Below are 19,465 nucleotides of genomic sequence, written 5' to 3' on the forward strand. Positions count from 1 at the left end.
ACAAATAATGTCACACACAAGTATATGAATACCTGAACTTTACTCATTAATCCCTTTCATGAACATGCTGTCCATGAGGTTATGGGGTCTTCCAGCTCATCTCAAATACATTGTTTATATCACGCTATAACATAGTTGTTATAGTTGTTATATTGACATTTTAAAGTGTTTATTAATGTACAGCATTTGTCAACAGCTATAACTTCTCCTACAAAGACATGTTTTATATTATTACGACTGTGTTTCGCCACTTTGTTGCTCATCTGTTTCTATAGCAGCCTCCACTTATGGGTGCCCACAAAAGGAGTAATAGGTGTTGACAAACACATGCACATATCTTCTTACAGCGACATTATAGTGAGTTATAAATGCTCAATAGTGTTACTGACCTCAACAAGCACAAGACAAACTCTAAGATTGTTTGACAAGACTTCTATTCTATGATCCAACACGCAGACTGTGATCAATGGTGCTTTGTATCTAAGACCCCATTTCCTATCACCCTGCTCATCACTCTTGACATTCACACTTTTGTCAAAAAAATTACAAATCATTATTGGTATTATGTATTAGATTGAATCTGGTTTCCAACCAGCAATTTCCCTGCTGAGGTGACCAGTGTGACACTCCTTAGTGCCACAGCTCTTAGTCTCCACTCTCATAACAAAAGCATTTTTTCTTCTGAGATCCACTTCATTACCCAGACTAATATGGAGCAAAATGTTTATTCAAATGAGCCAAGATCAAATCCTATAAAATGAATGAGAAAAATGCTGAAATGGATTATATGCTTGCAGAAAAAAAATCATATTTGAATTAATTACAAACTGAAAGGGCGTCAGGGGGTTGAGAAAAGAAAACGCTTATTCTCTTTCCATTTCCTTAGTTATTTTCTTATTAGCTTGCATTTATTTATTATCATCATCCCTCACTGCCCAATGTCATCAATATGTGTCCATGAAAACAGAGAATAATTACATTTTATCAGGATCAACATGACAACGACAAGCACTGGGAGCAACAATGTGAGCTTTTGATTGGCCACTACCAGAGGAAAGACTTTCTATTAGCGATTGATTGGGCAGTGTAATTTTCCACCTGAATGGCTCCCGGGCACACACACACACACACACACACACAGTTATTGTGTGACTTTGGCAGGAGCCACCTTTGTATAGTGTAAGTGTGTGAATGTGAGTTTCCTTTTGCTCTTAAATGGTATTCTCTGAGCTCTGATGGGGTCTTGCAGAGGGGGGGGTTTGACCGTCTCAGAGTAAGTCACATGGGAGAGTCTGTCAGGTCACCTCTCATCAGGAGGCATACAGCAGAGAAAGCAAATCCTCAACAGCAATAACATACACATATTATGCTTCACACACACAGACATAAAAGACACATTATGATCAGATTTTTTCTGCACATCGCTACAATCTTTATTCTTTACATTGATTTATGTACAAATAAACCGATCACCGTCAGCTTCACTGCATCCAGCCATGCGACTGCACTACTGCGGGATGTGATTTTGCTGCCACTGGCGGTGATTCTGCCAGTCGACAAACAGCCTCTAAGTGCAGAGATATCGGAGCTCCATCTCATAAGAAATAGGACACTGTGACCTCTCTCACACTCCGCCTTTCTGCCTTTTCATTTCATGTCTCCGACTCCCTGCTCTGATTTCATTTACTTACATGGAGATGTCATAAAAAGATGATTCAAGGGCCCCTTTCCATCAGTTTTTACAGCCCACTCGCCCACAATCAGTTGCTTTTAGTGTGAAATAGTGGGATATAATTCTTGCTCATTCAATAGGTGCTGTTCAGCATTTGAGAAATGCATATAAATTAAATGGTGTTTTTTTTTACTGAGCTGACATCCTGTTTTTATTAAAAAGACATGTATAAAGACATATATGCAAATAGTCTGCTTGGACCAATAATGTGTGAAATGTTTTTTCTGCAAAAGAAAAAGTATAATTTCCACATTAAAATCCTTAAAAAGTCATCTACTGCTTCTAGCTAATTAAAAATTATATCTATAAATCTATGAATATGCAAATGTTGTTTATTTATAATGTTTTCCTGCTGGACACAAGATGTCTCCTACTTCACTGTGATGTAAATTATCAGTGTCTTCATGTTTCTATTTCACACTTGTATAAATTGGACCAGATGAATGTGAAAACATCCTTCTGGTGTCAAACTCTGAACATACATCATTCTGCACAGTGAAGAGCAAACATTCAACAGTTGGAACAAGAAGAAAAATATATTTTTGAGTGGAGGGAACTTTAAAGGAATAGTTCAACATTTAGGGACAAAGACTGGAAACAGGGAGGAACCACTAACTTGGCTCACAAATGAACAGGTTATATTGTTTGTTTAATCTGTACAAAACCCAGCAGATTCCACCCTAACCCTAACCTTCTGATGTGGGAGAGAAAATAAGGGTATTTCCCAAAATGTCAAACTATTTCTTTAAGTCACACCTTTAAGGGGGAGTATCCTGCATTTAATAGCCTGATCAGTGCACGCCACCGTGGCTTTGGTGACATATACGCACATAAATCATGCAAACAAGTGCGCATCAGATCTTTAAGAAACCTGATCAGAGAGTCGACTCCTCTGAAGGACAAAGACACAGAGCGTGACAAAACAGTTATTAAACCAAGAGCAAGCGAGACGATCTCCAGACCGAGCAGCAGGGAAAGGGGAGACGTGACCATGGAGGGGTGACAGAGCGAGACGCCAAAATGAAGAAATGCAGAGATGAGAGGATAGAGAAATAGAGGGCCTGCCAGACCTGACAGAGGAGAAAAAGAGAGAGGACCACTCAAACCAGATAAACAGATCAGAATGGCTTCTCTTCATGTACAGTCATGACTTTTGTGATATGATTCTTAAAAAAAGGCTCCTCGCAATGTATACAGTTCATCTTGTTATATAAAATAAGACATCTGAGGTCTCCTGCTGTGGTGAAATGGCAAGTTTCTCTTTTGAATGTTTGTGGTGTAAATTTTGCAAACACAGGGGGAAAAGTTCAGCATTGCACATTGAATATGATTTTTTATATTGCAAACAAAAGTTTAATAAACCCAAGCCTATTAAAAACAACACAGCATTATTATACGGTAATTCCTTCTCTGTATATGGACAGAGGGAGAGGAGTTTAGGCTGCCAAGGCGAAGAAAATAATAACAATGAACAGACTGACAAGCAGCATTGAATGTCAGTCAGTATGAGAGTCTTGTCCTTGTTTTTCCTGCCATTATCAAGTAACTACTAGTAAATAGTGTTTTAGGATAGACATTAAATTTTGTCCTCTGCCTTTGAAAGCCAATTGAGCAGTTTGTCTGGTTCAAGAAGCGGCACAATCAACTCCACAGACCAAAATATTTTTTAAAAAGCACACAGGCAGCAGATATCTCTCCACAGCCTTTTTTTTTAAAAAAAAGAAAAAGCGCCTATCTCCTCTTCATTTCCTCACAATCCAGCCTGTAATGATAAAGCCGGAAGTAGGAAACAGCGGGGCCTTGTGGGAGTCTGTTCTTCCAGTCTGCAGATCCTCGGAGGGACAGAGGAGGGAAATTACTATCAACGACACCAGTTTGGAGCAGCAGTGGGTATCAGATAAGAAAACATTGTACACGCCACTTAGAAATCAATCAAGGTCACCTTATGCTCTCTTGGTTCTGTGCTATAGTGGGTTTAATTCATCATGAACACTTCAGCTGCCGTATAGTTGAGTTGGGGTATATAGTTATCAGAATCTGACATCAACAGTCAAATATGTTTTTTTCCCTCTACAGTTATCTGACTCCTCTTGTGATTACTGACACTCAAAGCTCTGACCTTGATGCCTTTCCTCTAGTTAGCTGTCCCACAGCATCACCTGGTGGCCGAAAACCTTCACACAAATATTTGACTGAAGTCCTAAACAAACGTTATTACAATAGATCCCTTACAGACAGTAGTGGAAAAGGGTTTTCAGGTCCTTTACATTGATAAAAGTAGCAATACCACTCCATAATATGTATTATGAGTAATTATTTTCTGATTTTCTGAATAATTATTTTTTTCTGTTTTTCGGATAAATTTTTTTTTCTGAGTTTAAAAAGCATTTGAAACAATAGACTCATTCATTCCTTTATTGAGAGCTCGATTTAACGGAAACAAACATGACCGGCTTGTTTAGTTCAATCAAGTATTACTTTGATCTGGGTTTAAGACACTGGGAGATAGTCCTGTCTTTAAGTCATACAGATGGTATTATCATAGATAGTTGAAGATGGGGCATGTATGTGCGGGCAGGAGTCACCATAGGTCCATGGGAGTCACTCACAGGTTGGAGGTTCTCGTGGGAGTTCGAAGTATCCGATAATTCAGAAAAAAAAAACGTACTCCGATAAACAGGAAAAGAATTACTCAGAAAAACATTAAACATTATTAAAAAAAAAAAAAAAAAAAAAAAAATATATATATATTAATATATATAAATAAAAAAAAAAATATATATATATATATATATATAATATATATATATATATATTTCAAGTGAATGCAATACACAAACAAGCAATAATGAAAAAAAGGTAATGTACATTCAGAATTTCTAAAATCCCAATTACAATTAACATTTTGGTCACCCTTCATACTTGTTTTAAGACAGAAAAATACTTAAAATAATTTGTGGTTCATATGATTTTTCCACAAAAAAGATAAATCAACTACTTAAAATTAAATCTTAAATTAATTTAAATTGATTATCCTAATTCAGCGATTAGCATCCAGAGTAGTTCTGATGTCCCGAAATCACCTCGTACATACAAGTGTTAAACTCAGATTTAAGGTGAGCACGGAGAAACTTCGATGAATGTGAAACACGATGATTCTGCACACTGAAAACATTTTGAGTGGAGGTATTGAGCGTATTCTCATTGACATTTTAAGGCTGATTTCTGGAACTCAAATGGTAAAAAGATTCATCATTAAACTCAACTTTATTCATTAAAAACACCTCACTGGAATGTAGAAGATTAGTCTGCACACATTGTTAAATTGGTATTTAATTTAAAACTGCACCATTATCTCACATGTAAATACAAAAAAGAAATTACAAATGCAATTAATTAACAAAACACACCGGTCAAAGATTTTGAAATTTCCATTCACAGGAGACCACATTCACTCAAGCAGATAACTGGGCCGAACTCGCCCCGGACTGCCTCTGGAGGGGTTCATTTTCACACGTTTTACAGACTTTACCGCTGTTGATTAGACCCACGCCATCATTGTATTACCTCCCTCAAGTATTTTATCTCGGAATCTGTTTGGAGCAGCTCTCACCTCCCCACCCTTGGTAACACTTGCACTGAAACTCAGACTTCATGAGTGTCACCTCATGTGTTCTCAACTGTCCCAACACTCTGTAGTTCTTCCCCCCCTCTGGTTTCCTCTCGGACAACACCCTCCACGCGGCCGGGTCGAGGTGGAGGTAGGCCCTCGAGTTCAGGTTCTTCCTCTGGCATCTTCCCTGAGAGGAACACAAGGTCTGGCTGCAAAGGGTGGCCGCTGACGTTACGTTCACCAGATAAAAGCCCAGAGTCTCGTCGATGTAGGATTTAACAGCATCACAAGTAGCCTAAAAGCAGGAAAGACATAAGAGAATCACAGCTTTTATATATCTGCTCTGTGCTCATGCTGAAGTGGAATACTGGTGATTACTCATTTGGTAAAAACAACAGCTGATGACCAAGCAGGCGAGATACAATGCGACTTACATCACAGCATGTTTTAGGAAATAATTTAGCCTTTTTAAATGAAACTATATGTTTCAGTGCTAGGTGCTCAGGACCCTCCTGTTTACATAGTACACCCCCGACATGGAGACCACTCTGTTGTGAAGTTTGCGAATCATCAGCCGGATTTCAAACAACGATGAGACTTTATATCGGGAGGAAATTAACAATCTTGCAGAGAAAACGGAAAAAACAACCAACCGCTCAAGGTCAGCAAAAAAAAAGGAGCTGATTGTTGAATTTAGGAAAGAGGCAAACACACACACACCCCGGTTGTCATCAGTGGAGCAGAGAACGTGTCACGGTCGTCTCACACCTCCACCCTGGTTAAGAAAGCTCAGAAATGACTATTTCCTAAAGAAACTTAAAGAAGCATTTACAGAGGAACTAAACTGATCAAAGTCCAAAGGATACTAAAGGACAGTACCAACCACAGCCGGTTCACCCTGCTGCCATACCACCAGACTGAGAGACTCCTTAATACATCCTCCGCACTCCACCATGTAAAATAGTTTTATTTCTTTAACTTATTATTCACTCACCCATCTTCTGTACATGCTTTTTGAATAACGTTTAGTTTTTTGTGAGCACCATAAAATGAGCTACAACTTAATCTCATTCTACAACCCTGTGTTGTATAATAATAAAGAAAACTACCCTGAACATTGAACCTTGTTTAAAGAGATGTAGAATAATGTCAAATGATTTAAGACATGAACTAAAGAACAGGAAAGTAACAACATACTTTGAGAAGATTTCATAACAATTAAAAAAACCTCTGAGGAAGGAAGTAAAACTGTTAAACTTATTGCTACAACAAAGTTCACTGAAGGGCACAAGTTGCTGTCCTCAAACTTCTTTTTAAATTGTCTGACTTTAAGAACGCACACACAGTGAGCTGCAGACCAGTGTGAGCTTCAATTCAAGTCCATCAAAATTAAAACACGTCGCACACAGCTCATCTCCACGCTTTATGTTTTCCTTTTGGCCCTATCTCTCTTTCTCGCCTCCGGGTCTGCTTCCGGTTTCCTTTACAGTCCATTAATCAGTCATGTGACTGATGAATCACCATAGACACAGTGATAAACATAAGTAAACAAAACATAACCATCATCTTTTTTTTCTTTATTATCTTGCTTGATAAAGAGATTTTCAAGAGAAATACAAACGACCATTAACACCGATCGTGTCAGCTGGTATCAAAGTGTGGTTTCAGTATCACAACCGAAAAGTGAAGATCAGATTATGTTTATCCTGGGAGCATGGTAACAGATCACTTACTGTACCTTAGATTTGGAGAAGGCATGGTCACCCCAAAGCACCACCCCTGCAGATCCTAAAGCAGCACTCTCTCCGATGGTGTAGACCAGGTGCTCCTGCAGGAGGAGAAAAACAAGACGTGAGCAGAATATTCAGACAAATCACAACAACCCCACAAGGGCCTGGAGTTAGAAACATCTGCTACTTGCCTGAGAGAGGAAATCTAACGTGTATGTGTAGACGATGCGAGCATATGGGAACACAGGGGGTGTTGATGGAGTCACCTGAGCTCCTGCTCTCATGGCCTCCAGGATGCGGTGGTGACTGTAGAGGAGCACCTCTCTGCCGAGGTCTCGCAGGTTGAGGCTGAGGTAGATGTCAGGATAAAGAGCAGAGGAGACGTTCCACAACCACAACAGCTCGTCGTTTCTCTTCTTCTCTACAGCGGGACACTCCCCTGTGTAGTTAGCGCTTTTGTCGCTGTAGTAGTTGTAGCAGTTGGGGAAACCATAATAACCCCACAGCCCATTTGGTCGTTCCTCCCGCCCCAGTTTCAGTGTCTCCTCCATGAATTTCCTCCCAGCCTCCTCAAACTCCAGAGGCGCTGCAGCATCTACCTGCGCAGGGCTCCAGTCTGGATGTCTGGACCTCACCAGGGATTTTGACCCCTCCCAGTACACCTGCTTACTGTCCCAGTTTCTCTCCCATACAGGTCTCCAGCTCTCCCAGTCCACCACAGCCAGGCCCTGGAAATCCCTGTCAGGGATACAGGTGCGTATATTGTCAGAGGCCACCCTGAGGTGTTCATCAAGACTGGCGTTTTGTGGCACCCCTCCATTAATAGCCTCTCTTTGGCTGGAGTACCTGGGATACAGACCGAGCTTTTCAGCGTAAAAGATGGTTATGTTGTCACCCATAAAAGTTTGGTTCTGGTTCTGGACGATGCTGAATATGCCCAGGTCGAGGTCCACGCCATATTCAGAGAGGCAGCTGGCGGTAGGGGCGTTCCACACTGTGAGGAAAGGCACCTGTGAGAAAGGTGATGGTGCGAACTGCAGCCCTGAAACAAGGCTGATCAGTTTTAAGAAAAGCAGCACTTCAGGATGAAAGGAACTCATCCCTGCAAAGAAACAGACAACGAGCTGACATCATTGAACTGTGTTGCGAAATCTTGAGAAGATATTGCAAAATTGTTATGTGCACACAAACCTGCTTTTAAAGTTGTGAGGCAACAGGAATCTCAAAGAGCAGAACTGATAGAAAAAGGTGTTTTTTAGATTTTCAGCACCAAGAATTTCAGCTTCTTCTTTTTTGTCCATTAATTCAGCATCATTTTCACTACAACCACAAATGTTGGTGTGCTGAAGCTAAACTGGAATCAAGTAAGACTATAATGTAATCTTGTGTTAAATGAAGTACAAATTAATTTACAATCAGAAACAGTACCTTACCTATCTTACCTATTTAACAACTGGGTTTTGGTTGGGGCTTTGCGGTCTTGACGTGCAGGGAAACAGCAGTCTCATGATCTGCATGACACATGCATGAAAAGGGGATGGTACAAAAAAAAGAAGTGCTTCTGGGATTCCTAACAACCAATCGTGAGTGTGCAAATACTTTCTAACAGCCAATCAGAAGTGTGCACAGAACCTCTAACAACCAATCGTAAGAGACATGCAAATCATTTTTAGGGAGCAGACAGATTTAAAGTCACAGGCAAGTTAAAACCTCATCCCATCACTGAGTCTGTCCTCAACAGAGAAAAAGTCAATCAATATTTGAAGGTAAACAGTTAACTCAAGAGACTTGACCTGGAAAGGCAATATAGTTCTACTCTAAAAGCCATAATGAACTCTTCCTCCTCCAAATTGAAATGTATGCCTTGCTCAACTCTTAAAAGCCGTAAAAATAACTCTTGGCTTAACAGCACCCTACAATTACATGGGGAGGGGGGTATGAGGCAGCAGCCTGCAAAGCTGAGTCCCTCCCTGAGAACCAGCTGGCTTCACTTCCCCGAAGTGGCCAATGATGACATGTTTCTCCCCCGGAGGCTTAACGTTTATTGACTGCAAACAGCACAACCACACCTGCAGTGGAGTAGTACGCAGGTATACACAGGTATACACACTCAGGTTGCATTGAGTATACCAACTTCTAAATCTGATGAGCATCTCTGATGTGTATCATTCAGTCGTGTTCTGCAAGCTGAATTTATTTTTCCAAGTCATTGAGTAAGAAGTAAGGAAGGCTTCACTCAAATGCATGATTATGTAGTTGTCGCTCCTGTCTGTGGCCGGTGCACCTCTTTTGTGGCTTTTGTTAATTTCATTATGATCCTTAAATACTACTAATACTGCAAATAAAACCATTTTTGGGTGAGTTAAATATGCAAGAGGAGTCTTACATGCCACTGCTTATAACACAGGGGGTTTATTCCTGTTCCTGGACAGGCAGCTTTAAAAAAAATTTGGGGGTATAAATTAAGAGTATACCCGCTCCTCCAGGCACTACTACACCACTGCATACCTGTATTATTATATTATATTATATATTATATCTGATAACCAAATCTCAAGTTAATTTTGGTGTCCATCCCATCGTGTTCTGTAAATTACACACAGACCTCAACAAAGAAGTTTATTTACTAAGACAAAAGTCAAATCTGCAAAAAACATAAAGAAAGGCACATGAGTGAAACTGTGGAACATACTGTGATGAAAAACTTGATGACTTTACGCAGCTGAATTTATTGAGGCTCAGCCGAGGAGAATAAGATCAGCAATACAAGTGAAGCACAGTGCAATGCCAACCCAATTCTGAAGGACACCTCATGTCATTTAACACAAACGTAGACCCACAAGATCTATTAGAGTCCCAGATATGACAACGCTGCCAAGCCTTTATGCTTGTGTGGGACCCTCCGTCATAAGAGATAAATTCCTTTACACATACAAAGTGACATTTTTTTTTTTTTTATACACTGTTTGTGCTTCTCGTCTAGCTGCTGAAATACAGAATGGGCTGTTACTTTTTTTTTAGCATGAACTGAATAATAGTGTAGTGTTTAAGAGAAAACTAGTAGTCATGTTTTGGAGATAGAAATAGGAAAATATCATATGAAACACCTAACAATACATTCAAATAAATAGTAATACTGTAACTAGATCCAGAGAGGTCATGTTGAGAAAAGATCAGGCACTTCGGATACATTGTGCTATTATCAGATTTAAGTGCATCAATTCCACTTTCACCACACGGCTCCTGACAAACGTCAACTCATTCATCACATTTCCACCCCGAAAAGGCTTTCTCTCTATGAGAAACATGGAACTGTACACTTTGGGAAACAGTGACTGAGAGGAAACTGAGCGCAAAATGTAAACAAGGTAATTTCCAGCGAGCCCTACGATGTTTAAAAATAGGTTAAAAAGTTTTAAACAAATATATCTTTGCAATTTCCACAGTGTTTCTTATAACATTTCACTTTGTGTCATCCATTTACAGCAATTAAAAGAAAACAAACGACACTCCTCATTCCTCAAAATTAACAACTTGGTGTGTTTAGACCTAAATTGCAGCTGTGTCTACAGTATTTCTGCGTGGTAGCAGAGGAGCAGAGAGATCATCAGTGAGATCACACATTGCTGCACTGATGGACTGGTGGCTTGAGATCGTACCCCTGCCTGATCGCAGCCCTCTCCCTGATAGCCGCTGTAGCACTGGCACTGAAACTCTGTTTGAAAAGTCATCTTCTCCGCTTCGCCGAGCTCGCCGACGACCGCCTGCTTGCCGCTCCCACGGGTGATGCTGTGGGTGAGGGGGTTCAGATGCAAGTAAACATCGCTGTCTGGATTTTTGCGCAGACAGCGGCCGTGAGAAGCACACAAGGTCTGGCTGCATAGCTCTGCTGCCGTGGAGACGTTGAGGAGGTATTTACCCAGCGGACCCCGCAGATACACGTCCAGGTCAGAGCAGCTGTTCTGGAGAGACAAAAAAAGAAAAAAGAAACCTAAGTGAAGTCTGCAGTGTGGGCCTTTAACACTGTGTGTGTGAGGTTCAGGGTTGTGACTTAATGTACTTTAAAAAAGGAAACCACACCAGCTTTCTGTTAATATTCAGTAGTGGAAGAAGTGGGTGAAAGTAGTAAGTAAGTAAATAAGTAATACCACTTTATAAATATATAATGTGATGATTTTGTGATGATTCTGGAGGCTGTGGACAACAGCTGGAGTGTTTCTACTGCCTTGTTTCACTGATTTCAATGGGAATCTGACCAAATCTGACTTTGTGGCCTTACAAATAATTAAAACAGACAACTTTCTCACTGATGGCATTATAAAGATTGTAGGTCCTATAGAGGCATCAGTATTAAACTGAGACCGTTTCATAACCGGTTAAAAACTCCTTGTAGTATGTTTAATTATCAAATGTGAAAGTAGTCACTGTGCAAAATGGTTTTGTTATCAATATATTATTATATTATTGGATTGTTGTTTCTGATAGATTAATGCATAGAAGTTGACTGGACTTTTAATCAACTATTCTGTAAGAATGTGTCAGATTCTCTTGAGTGTATGTACATGGGTACAGACCACCACTGGTAATATCAAGCCTGTATCAATAATAAATATTGTTATGATGTACTTGAGGCATTTCCAAAAAAAAAGTGAACCTTTGTCCCCATTAAATTTTTAGGAAATGGGACGTGAAACTGTGTTAATTCCGTCTTCACTAGAACTACATTCATGAATAAAAAGGATCCTGAAGAGCAATTCATCTACATGGCACCACGTTCACAACAGGGTAGGATGAGCTGATTAATCCAATAACAGGAAAAATACTGTGGAATTTCATATTCTACAATTCCTATATTCATATAAATGACCGTCATTCTGTTTCAAATGACTGATAATGAATCATTGCTGCACATTTTGGCATTTAGAAAGTGGAATAAAGAGATGTATCACCAATGAATGTCTGTCCATCTTAAGTATTTATAACAACTGTATTTGCTGTGGATGTTATTATTATTCTAATGAGATTTTTATACCACAATCCAGCTTTATAAAGACTGAAGTATAGGCCATGTTCATTCTGGCAAATGCAAATCCATCAAAACGAGCGTTTATCTGTATTGTCCAAAATACGATGTGAGCAGCCTAAATATGACTCCAAAAAACACACAAACACCTCCTGTGTATCTTAAAATGTCCATGTGACTGAAGCCACTAACTGCGAGCTGCAGCCCCGAGGTACAGTTGTTAGTTATCAAATGATGCACACATGACAGACGAGAGCAGCAGGTCACAACTTTAACGTCAAACGTGTAAGTTGAGTGATTAATGTGTTTGTTCCGTAATTAGTGTGCTGATGCTTACTTTGCTGCTTGCATAGGCGGCATCTCCCCACAAGATGATTCCCGCTGCTCCCAAAGCCACACTCTCCCCGATGGTGGAGACGAGGTCGGTCTGTAAAAGATGATGCAGCACTTTAACCATATCACATTTAAACCTGCTCAGACTTACAGGCAAAACACAGGAAAAATACACAGTTGAGTGTCACTATAAGAGGGTCAAAATGTTAGTGGGGCACAAGCTACTGTAGGTGAAGTAGAGCAGCAGCTCTTATCTGCTCATTCTCCCACAAGGAAACAGTCTATAGGGTGTTAGCGAGATTTTCAACCAACACCCATCCTGCCCACTCCACACAAATGAGAGGTATTGGGGTGTCTGTCTGCTACAGAACAGGAAAGGACTGTGGCTGCCGATAAGGAAAAGCTATAGCTCCATGCTGCATGCGCTGATCAGAGAGAGAAAGAGAGGGATAGTGCTGAATGTTAGAGCTACACAGTGACTGAGAGTCCATATCTTCTGCTTCCGAACTGTACGTTATCATACATGACCCCACACCGCACAGCAACACATTAGTTGTTTTAACCTTCACCAGAATTGTAAAAGGCAGGAAGCAGGAAAAAGAACGTTTCAGGGAGAGAAACCAAATTCAGGGCCGGCAGTGTTTTCTAAAGTTAGAGCGTCACCTCTGTCAGCTGTTCCAGGGAGTTGGCGTAAGTGGGTCGGGTGTACACAAAGACAGGACGTGCCAACCCGTCGCCTGATGATGCCAAACGCATCCCCTCCTTCACTCGGTTCCGGACAAACTGCCGTCCGGATGCCGACGAACGCAGCACAGTGCCCATGTAGATGGAGGGGAAGAGGGCCGTGCTCTCAGTCCACAACCACTTCAGCTGCTCATTGCGGGCCACCTCCACATCTGGACAGCGGCCCGTGTAGTTCTCCAGAGTGCGCCTGTAGTCGTGATTGTAGCAGTCGGGGAACAGGTAGAAACCCCACAGCTGGTTGGGCCTCAGGTTCTTGGCGTACTTCAGCGTCTCGAGCATGAACTTCCTGGCAGACATCTCATACTCCTGCTGGGCCACTTTTCTCACCTGCTCCGGAGGCCATGTTGGGTTCTTCTGATGCACCAACTCAAGAGAATGTCTGCGGTAAACATCTTTGGTTTCCCAGTTACGTACCCAGAGTGGGCGCCACTCCTCCCAGTCAATAACTGCCAGACCCTTGGCACCCGGTTCCCGTATATACTTCCAAACTCCCTCCGGCATCTTCTCCAGGTGCTTTGTGAGACTGGCCAACTGCGGCAGCCCCTTGTTCACCGGCGTCTCGTCTGGCTCGAAGTAGGGGTAACAGCCCAAACGGTCCTTATAGAAAATGGTGAGGTTCTGTCTGACAAATCCCTCATTGGGTGAAGCCACGATCTGGAAATTGTCCAGCGGAAAGCGAATACCGTGCCGCGGGGCACAGTCCTCAGTCGGGGCATTCCAAGCCAGGAGCAGAGGCTTTTGGGAATACAGTGGCCATCTCGTGGGTTTCAGCCCCAAAGCACAGAGGCGGTCCCACAGAAGTACAGTCAGCAGCAGTAGTTTCCAGTCAGGCAGAGTCCAGTACAACATGTCTTCAGATGTGAATTGACAGACAGGACTGTCACTCTCTGCTCTACAAGCCACAGAAGGGATTGAAATTTTAGTTGTTTTTTACTTTTCAAATAAGTGGCAGTCACGGGTCATTCATTTAGTTATTCAAAAGTATGTTTATTACAAATTATAGTAATTCTCTAAGTCAGTGCAGGTTTGTTGTGCACAATGTAGAGATAATCAATTCTGCAACTGCAAACTAAGAAGGTGTGTAGATAATAAACAACAAATTCTAGTTGTTTTCCTGTCTTTATTGTTCACGTGTTCTGTTGAAAGTGTTCACATGACTAAAGACAAACTTATTATTTATTTATATTCAATAAATAAATAAATTTAAAAAGTATCTTTAGTTATGTGAACACTTATATGCCTTCAAGTGTGAACTGAGAAAATGCCTGTCACTCTCCACTCTACAACTCACAAGCAACAAGTTAAATTTGTTCAATTTGGTTTTTTGTTTACTTTCCTGGTGACAATTCCCAGTATAATAATCAATAGTTATCAGTAATGCTTTTAAATTCACAGCCTGAATATACAGTGACATTTTCTTTCAGGCTGAAAGCTATAAAGCACAGCCTAGATAAATGTTAGTTTGTGTCTCTTACTTACAAAAATCATCTCCCCTTGGTTATATGTGCAGATAATAAACTATAGTTAACCAAAAAAAACTGACAATTCAATTAAATAAAAACAAAATGAATGAGCAACAAGTAACAGAAAAGTCCCAATCCCATCAGTCTCAGTGCAGCTGAACGAACTTACCTTTACTGGCAGACTGAGGAAGCATTCCCAAAAAAAAAGACCCAGAAGCTACTTCAAGACGCGCTTGTGCTTCCCCTCAAAACAAATTGGAGGAAATCAAAATGAACATTGCTTTTGAGCAAGAAAAAGACGACGGGGTTGGGTAGCCAGTACTCGTCCTCTAACCTCCGCTCTCGGGGCTGCCCGCGGTCGGTAAAAGGGGAAGAGAAATGAAGCTACCCCCTGCGATGTTGTCAGAGGCTACTCTCCTGCTCCGAGAGCCAAACTACTTTCAGGATGTTCCATTCAGCCTGAGAAAGAGGGGGGGATCGGCGAAACCAACCGGACATCCAAACAACTCAGTCAGCGTGTTAAATACGCTACAGCGACGTCTTCCTCCACCTTAAACCTGCACATGACTTCAGGTGTAAGAGGAGTCCACGCAGCAGTTGATTTAATCGTGTTTTTTCGTGGGTGGTTTTTTAAAGTGTGCCGACACACGGCGCCGAATGAATCCGTCCGAGAAGGTTGGTGAAACAGATACACTGTAAAGCAGCAGTGTGAAGACGCACAGGAGGTCATGGCGGGCCAGTGTGCCACATCCCTAAAAATAAGATCATGCCCACAAATGACCACTGTGTTCCTGTGACCTTTCAGCTGCGTTACAATCAGATATATAGATTATAAAGTACTGTGGCGTTGAGATATCGTGTGAAAACTTTATTTTTAATTGTTTATTTGATCCTTGAAACACCTGGAAACTTGCTTTAAATGTTAAGTGTTTCTATATAACTTTAATAACATAAAAAAACACCATCTTTAGTTTTATACATTTATTAACTCTCCAGCTAACCCAGAGTGTGGATGTGATTTGATCAGATCTGACTGACAGGTGCATAATAACCAATTCGTCATAAGACTTTTATTTTGTTAAATTCTGATTAATATTTTTTTAGCTCAAATCTCACCCACTTCAAAACAGTAAGACAGCACAGGGAAATAACTAAAATACAAATATCTTTACAATATTGTTCTAACTTAAGAGTGTTTCATATAGAGCTCCGTTGTTTATAATAATAAGATAATTAAAAATGCTTTTAATCTGGTCCCAAAACTCCTTATTGACAATTCATATCTGTCTGCTGCAGAGTATTTTCTATTTTGTGAGACTTTAACTGCACAACATTTCACTGGGAATTGCTGTGCTTTCCCTTTGCTGCATATAATCATTGTATTCACTTTGTAATTCACTTGTTGTTCTTTTTCCAAGGAAAACATAAAGCTCATAAATTATGTTGCACTGTTATAATGTATGAAATAGTTTCAGTAGACTAGCACCAGTCGTGCTAACTACAACCAACGGTGGAAGAAATATTCACATCTTTTACCTGAAGTAATAATAATAATAGCAACACAACACAAATACTTATCAAGTGTTTTACTAAAGGTACAGAAGTATTATCAGACTCATTAAGCAGCAGAAATGGCTGATGCTTTAAAATGTAAACAGCCTTTTAACAAGGAAAATAAAACTATAACCGTAAGCTGTCTATACTGTTTGGTTGCATTACATCATATTTCATAAGATGATCGTAGGTTTTATTTAGAAAATCTAAATCTGCTAATTAATTATAGTTTTTAGATAAATGTAGTGAAGTAAAAAGTAAAAATGTGCCTTTAAAACATGGTAAAGTTCAAGTATAAAGTACCACAAAATGGCAATAAATGTACTCACATTATACTATTGTCTACTACAACATTACAATACTGCTTACACCTTCACAGTGTGAGTTTTTTCTATCATTCACAAGTGAGCGAATACTGATTTTGTTACTTTACATGCAGTTACTTTTCCATGTTGCTACTTGAGTGAAGGATTTTAATGTTTTTTCCACTAATGCTCTCTGAGCTCACTTCAGACAGTAGGCACAAGGCATCTGGCATGCAGATGTCACTGCTGCCTGAGGCATGCGATGACAGCCACTGGCAATGGCTCAGTGAAGTAACCAAGTACTGCATACCATCATGTTGCCAAGTACAGCAGATAGGACGGTGCAGAGCCGGGGGTCAGGCATGAGGGATAACGGGAGAGAATTTAGAGGCCACGCGCTGACACGTAATTAACCAAAATCAACAACCTGTATTAATACTCTAAAAGACTGTGTAAAATGAGAAGGAGGACATCTGAGTGTGAGCAAGCTGTCATCACGAATGAAAAACTTTTTGGAGGTTAGGTGTTCAACGTTTCCTTTTTGCAGATACACGTGAGCTGAAGGATGCCAGAGCACATGACTGGGGTGAGATGGGGGGGACTGGAAGTGAGATGTTTTCCTGTGTCAGAGTCTGTTCCGCCGTTTGTTTTCCGAGCTTTGCTGACTCACCTCACCATGTCATCAGTTTCTCTCTCTCTCTTTGTCTGTGTGTGTGTGTTTAAGGAAAATGTAGAGCAAGAACAACCCATGTGAATGAAGAGGGAGGGAAAAGAACAAAAAAGAAAAAAAAGAAAAGTGGCTTGGTTTCCATCTAGTCTCAGCTTCCCTTCGACCTCTGCCTCCTGAACATTACATCAGCAGAAGTCAGGGACCGTCAGGAAGCGAAAACAATAGCAGGGGAACTAGAAACAGACCCTGCCACCTTCACTTTACGTCCCAAACACTTAATGAATTATAATACATTTGGGTAATGGTGTGTGAATTGGTAAACCGGGATGGAAAGAATTTCACTGGAACAATTTGATTTGCCCTAAAGGTTTATGACCCCAATCTACCGACCAAAACACCAACTTTATGTATATGAATAAAGTAAAATATGGCAGGGATGTACCAAAATGTGCTTCAGGGCCCTAAATTGCGCACTTGTATGCACGTTTCACTGCTGCAGTTTGCAGCCAAACCCACTTTAAAGGATGCTACCATCAATTTAAAGAGCATAAATCTTTCCTTCAGTTACTCTGTCAGTCACATGTACCGTGTACGATTACATTGTAACTCAGTAAAGAGTAACATAATCTAATTGTGAATTCGAAAAAACAGGCTACAGTAATCACTGCTGTTTTACATTAAACAGCTACAGCATGTTAAGCGGTTCCTGAGAAAACAATATATCTCTTTTTACTGTTTATAATTCAAAACATGTTTTAGGTCTTTTTCAAGGCTGCTGATAATTTATAATGACTATCTCTCTCAACCGCAGCCACATGGATAACTTTTCCCTTCTTAAACACATTGTATACATCAGAAAACACATTGTGGAGATCAAAACAGCACTAAACAGTGTCATATTCATGAAGTTCATACATTTTTATGGCTTCACAAGAAAGGGTTTATCCTCATAATACAGTCCCGGATTTTAGCAAAACATCAAAGACCAGTGGAGAGGAAACACATCAAAGTGACTGACCTCTGGCCCAAAAACACTCCCAACCACATTCCACACAATTACAGACACCAGAGAATGCCTGCAGAGGAAGCCCTACCCATGTACTGTTGGGATTTGTCAACTATGCACACTGAAATATGTTTACATTGATGTTAAAGTTTGATATTGTGCCAGCTGGCAGCACCGGCCTCCACTGGTCACGATTTGACTTTTTGAGCGTTTTACAGGCAACATTTAATTACATATTAGGCTTTTTGGAAAGTCTGACAAGCACAGGATTATCATTAGAGGTAAAAGAGTAAATATACGATATAATACCCAATAACAAACCCCAAATGTAATCACACATGAACTCATTAAGGTTGGTACAGGTATAGAATTCTGCTGCCATCTACAGGTGGTGTAACTTACATGTTATTGGAGTGTAAATTAGTCTATAGATTATCTCCATCTTTGTATAATGCAGAAATAAGTAGCAAAATCTGGCTTTAGTTGCACACAGCAGCCATACAGCTCAGCAAGGCGGGCCGAAATTCAAGAAGTCGATGAGGAAAAAGCTAAAAATAAGGTGTACTACCAGCTGTCATGGAAGTACGGGAAATGCTGACATTTTTAAAAGTGACCTTGGTTTGAATGCAGTCTCAATGTGTCCATTTACTTTTGGCAAACTAAAGTTATTGTACCGTGTACACAATGAGATTCCTTTCAAAAACTGAAATTATTTTCCGGATAGCCATCGACTGGTACTTAAAGGAGCAGTTTGACACTTTTTAGGAAATACATTTATTCTCTTCTTTTGTTGCGAGTTAGATGAAACCACTCATGTCTGTGCATTAAAGATGAAGGTAGAGCCTGCAGCCAGCTAGCCTAGCTCAGCAAGACAAGAAACAGCTACAGATGGGTGACAAATTAAAAGAAAAACCTCAATAAATCAGCAAAGAAACATAAAGAATGCAGATGCTTCCACACACGTTTACACATATGAACATCCCATAACGCTCTGTAGCATGTTTAAAAAGGCCGATCAGGCCCAGTTGATTTAGATTTTACTGTACGGCTGCAGTGTATAAACCTCTCATTACAATGATTGAAGCACATTTGAGAGTTCAGTGGTGCAAAAACCATAATAAGCACTGAGATGTGGAAAAAAGAGATACGCTCAGATGAGTCATCCTTCACCACATTCTCAACAAGTGCATGTGTCACTTATACAACGGGAGAACAGGCCCGAATGCTTGACCCCTACAGCGAGAGGCTGTGGGAGGTATTTTGCTGGGATCTCCTTAGAGGGAAGAGTCACT

General features: G+C 40.5%; 2 protein-coding genes across 5 annotated transcripts; both read right to left on the reverse strand.

Annotated features, from left to right (window-relative positions):
• Window positions 1–5,047: 5,047 nt before the first annotated feature.
• hyal1 (hyaluronidase 1) lies at window positions 5,048–8,620 on the reverse strand. 4 transcript variants are annotated; one of them, XM_051414541.1, is made up of 5 exons: window positions 8,518–8,620; window positions 8,267–8,310; window positions 7,267–8,177; window positions 7,084–7,173; window positions 5,048–5,640 (listed from the first exon to the last, which is right to left on the reverse strand). In XM_051414541.1, exons 3-5 carry the CDS (start codon window positions 8,173–8,175, stop codon window positions 5,314–5,316), a joined length of 1,326 nt encoding a protein of 441 aa, XP_051270501.1. In that variant the 5' UTR covers window positions 8,176–8,177; window positions 8,267–8,310; window positions 8,518–8,620; the 3' UTR covers window positions 5,048–5,313. The 4 variants fall into 4 exon arrangements, with proteins under 4 accessions (XP_051270501.1, XP_051270502.1, XP_051270503.1 ...); XM_051414542.1 differs by having other exon boundaries at window positions 8,509–8,609; XM_051414543.1 differs by having other exon boundaries at window positions 8,267–8,429; window positions 8,518–8,534.
• Window positions 8,621–9,681: 1,061 nt separating this feature from the next.
• Window positions 9,682–15,328, reverse strand: hyal2a (hyaluronidase 2a). The gene is made up of 4 exons (XM_051414538.1): window positions 14,808–15,328; window positions 13,095–14,067; window positions 12,436–12,525; window positions 9,682–11,037 (listed from the first exon to the last, which is right to left on the reverse strand). The coding sequence occupies exons 2-4, from the start codon at window positions 14,022–14,024 to the stop codon at window positions 10,642–10,644; spliced, it is 1,416 nt and encodes a 471-aa protein (XP_051270498.1). The 5' UTR covers window positions 14,025–14,067; window positions 14,808–15,328; the 3' UTR covers window positions 9,682–10,641.
• Between the last annotated feature and the right edge of the window lie 4,137 nt (window positions 15,329–19,465).

The sequence above is a fragment of the Dicentrarchus labrax genome, unplaced genomic scaffold (assembly GCF_905237075.1).
Source record: "Dicentrarchus labrax unplaced genomic scaffold, dlabrax2021, whole genome shotgun sequence".
Taxonomy (NCBI): Eukaryota; Metazoa; Chordata; class Actinopteri; family Moronidae; genus Dicentrarchus; species Dicentrarchus labrax.

What these genes read in the sequence shown, in the direction of transcription:
- hyal1 (XM_051414541.1), bottom strand. Translation starts at nt 8,175, where the DNA reads ATGAGTTCCTTTCATCCTGAAGTGCTGCTTTTCTTAAAACTGATCAGC. An exon ending in CGTTAGATTTCCTCTCTCAG is followed by an intron (nt 7,174 to 7,266) that starts GCAAGTAGCAGA and finishes CTCCTCCTGCAG; the next exon opens with GAGCACCTGGTCTACACCAT. An exon ending in ATGCCTTCTCCAAATCTAAG is followed by an intron (nt 5,641 to 7,083) that starts GTACAGTAAGTG and finishes TCCTGCTTTTAG; the next exon opens with GCTACTTGTGATGCTGTTAA.
- hyal2a (XM_051414538.1), bottom strand. Translation starts at nt 14,024, where the DNA reads ATGTTGTACTGGACTCTGCCTGACTGGAAACTACTGCTGCTGACTGTA. An exon ending in CCCTGGAACAGCTGACAGAG is followed by an intron (nt 12,526 to 13,094) that starts GTGACGCTCTAA and finishes CATCTTTTACAG; the next exon opens with ACCGACCTCGTCTCCACCAT. An exon ending in CCGCCTATGCAAGCAGCAAA is followed by an intron (nt 11,038 to 12,435) that starts GTAAGCATCAGC and finishes TTGTCTCTCCAG; the next exon opens with AACAGCTGCTCTGACCTGGA.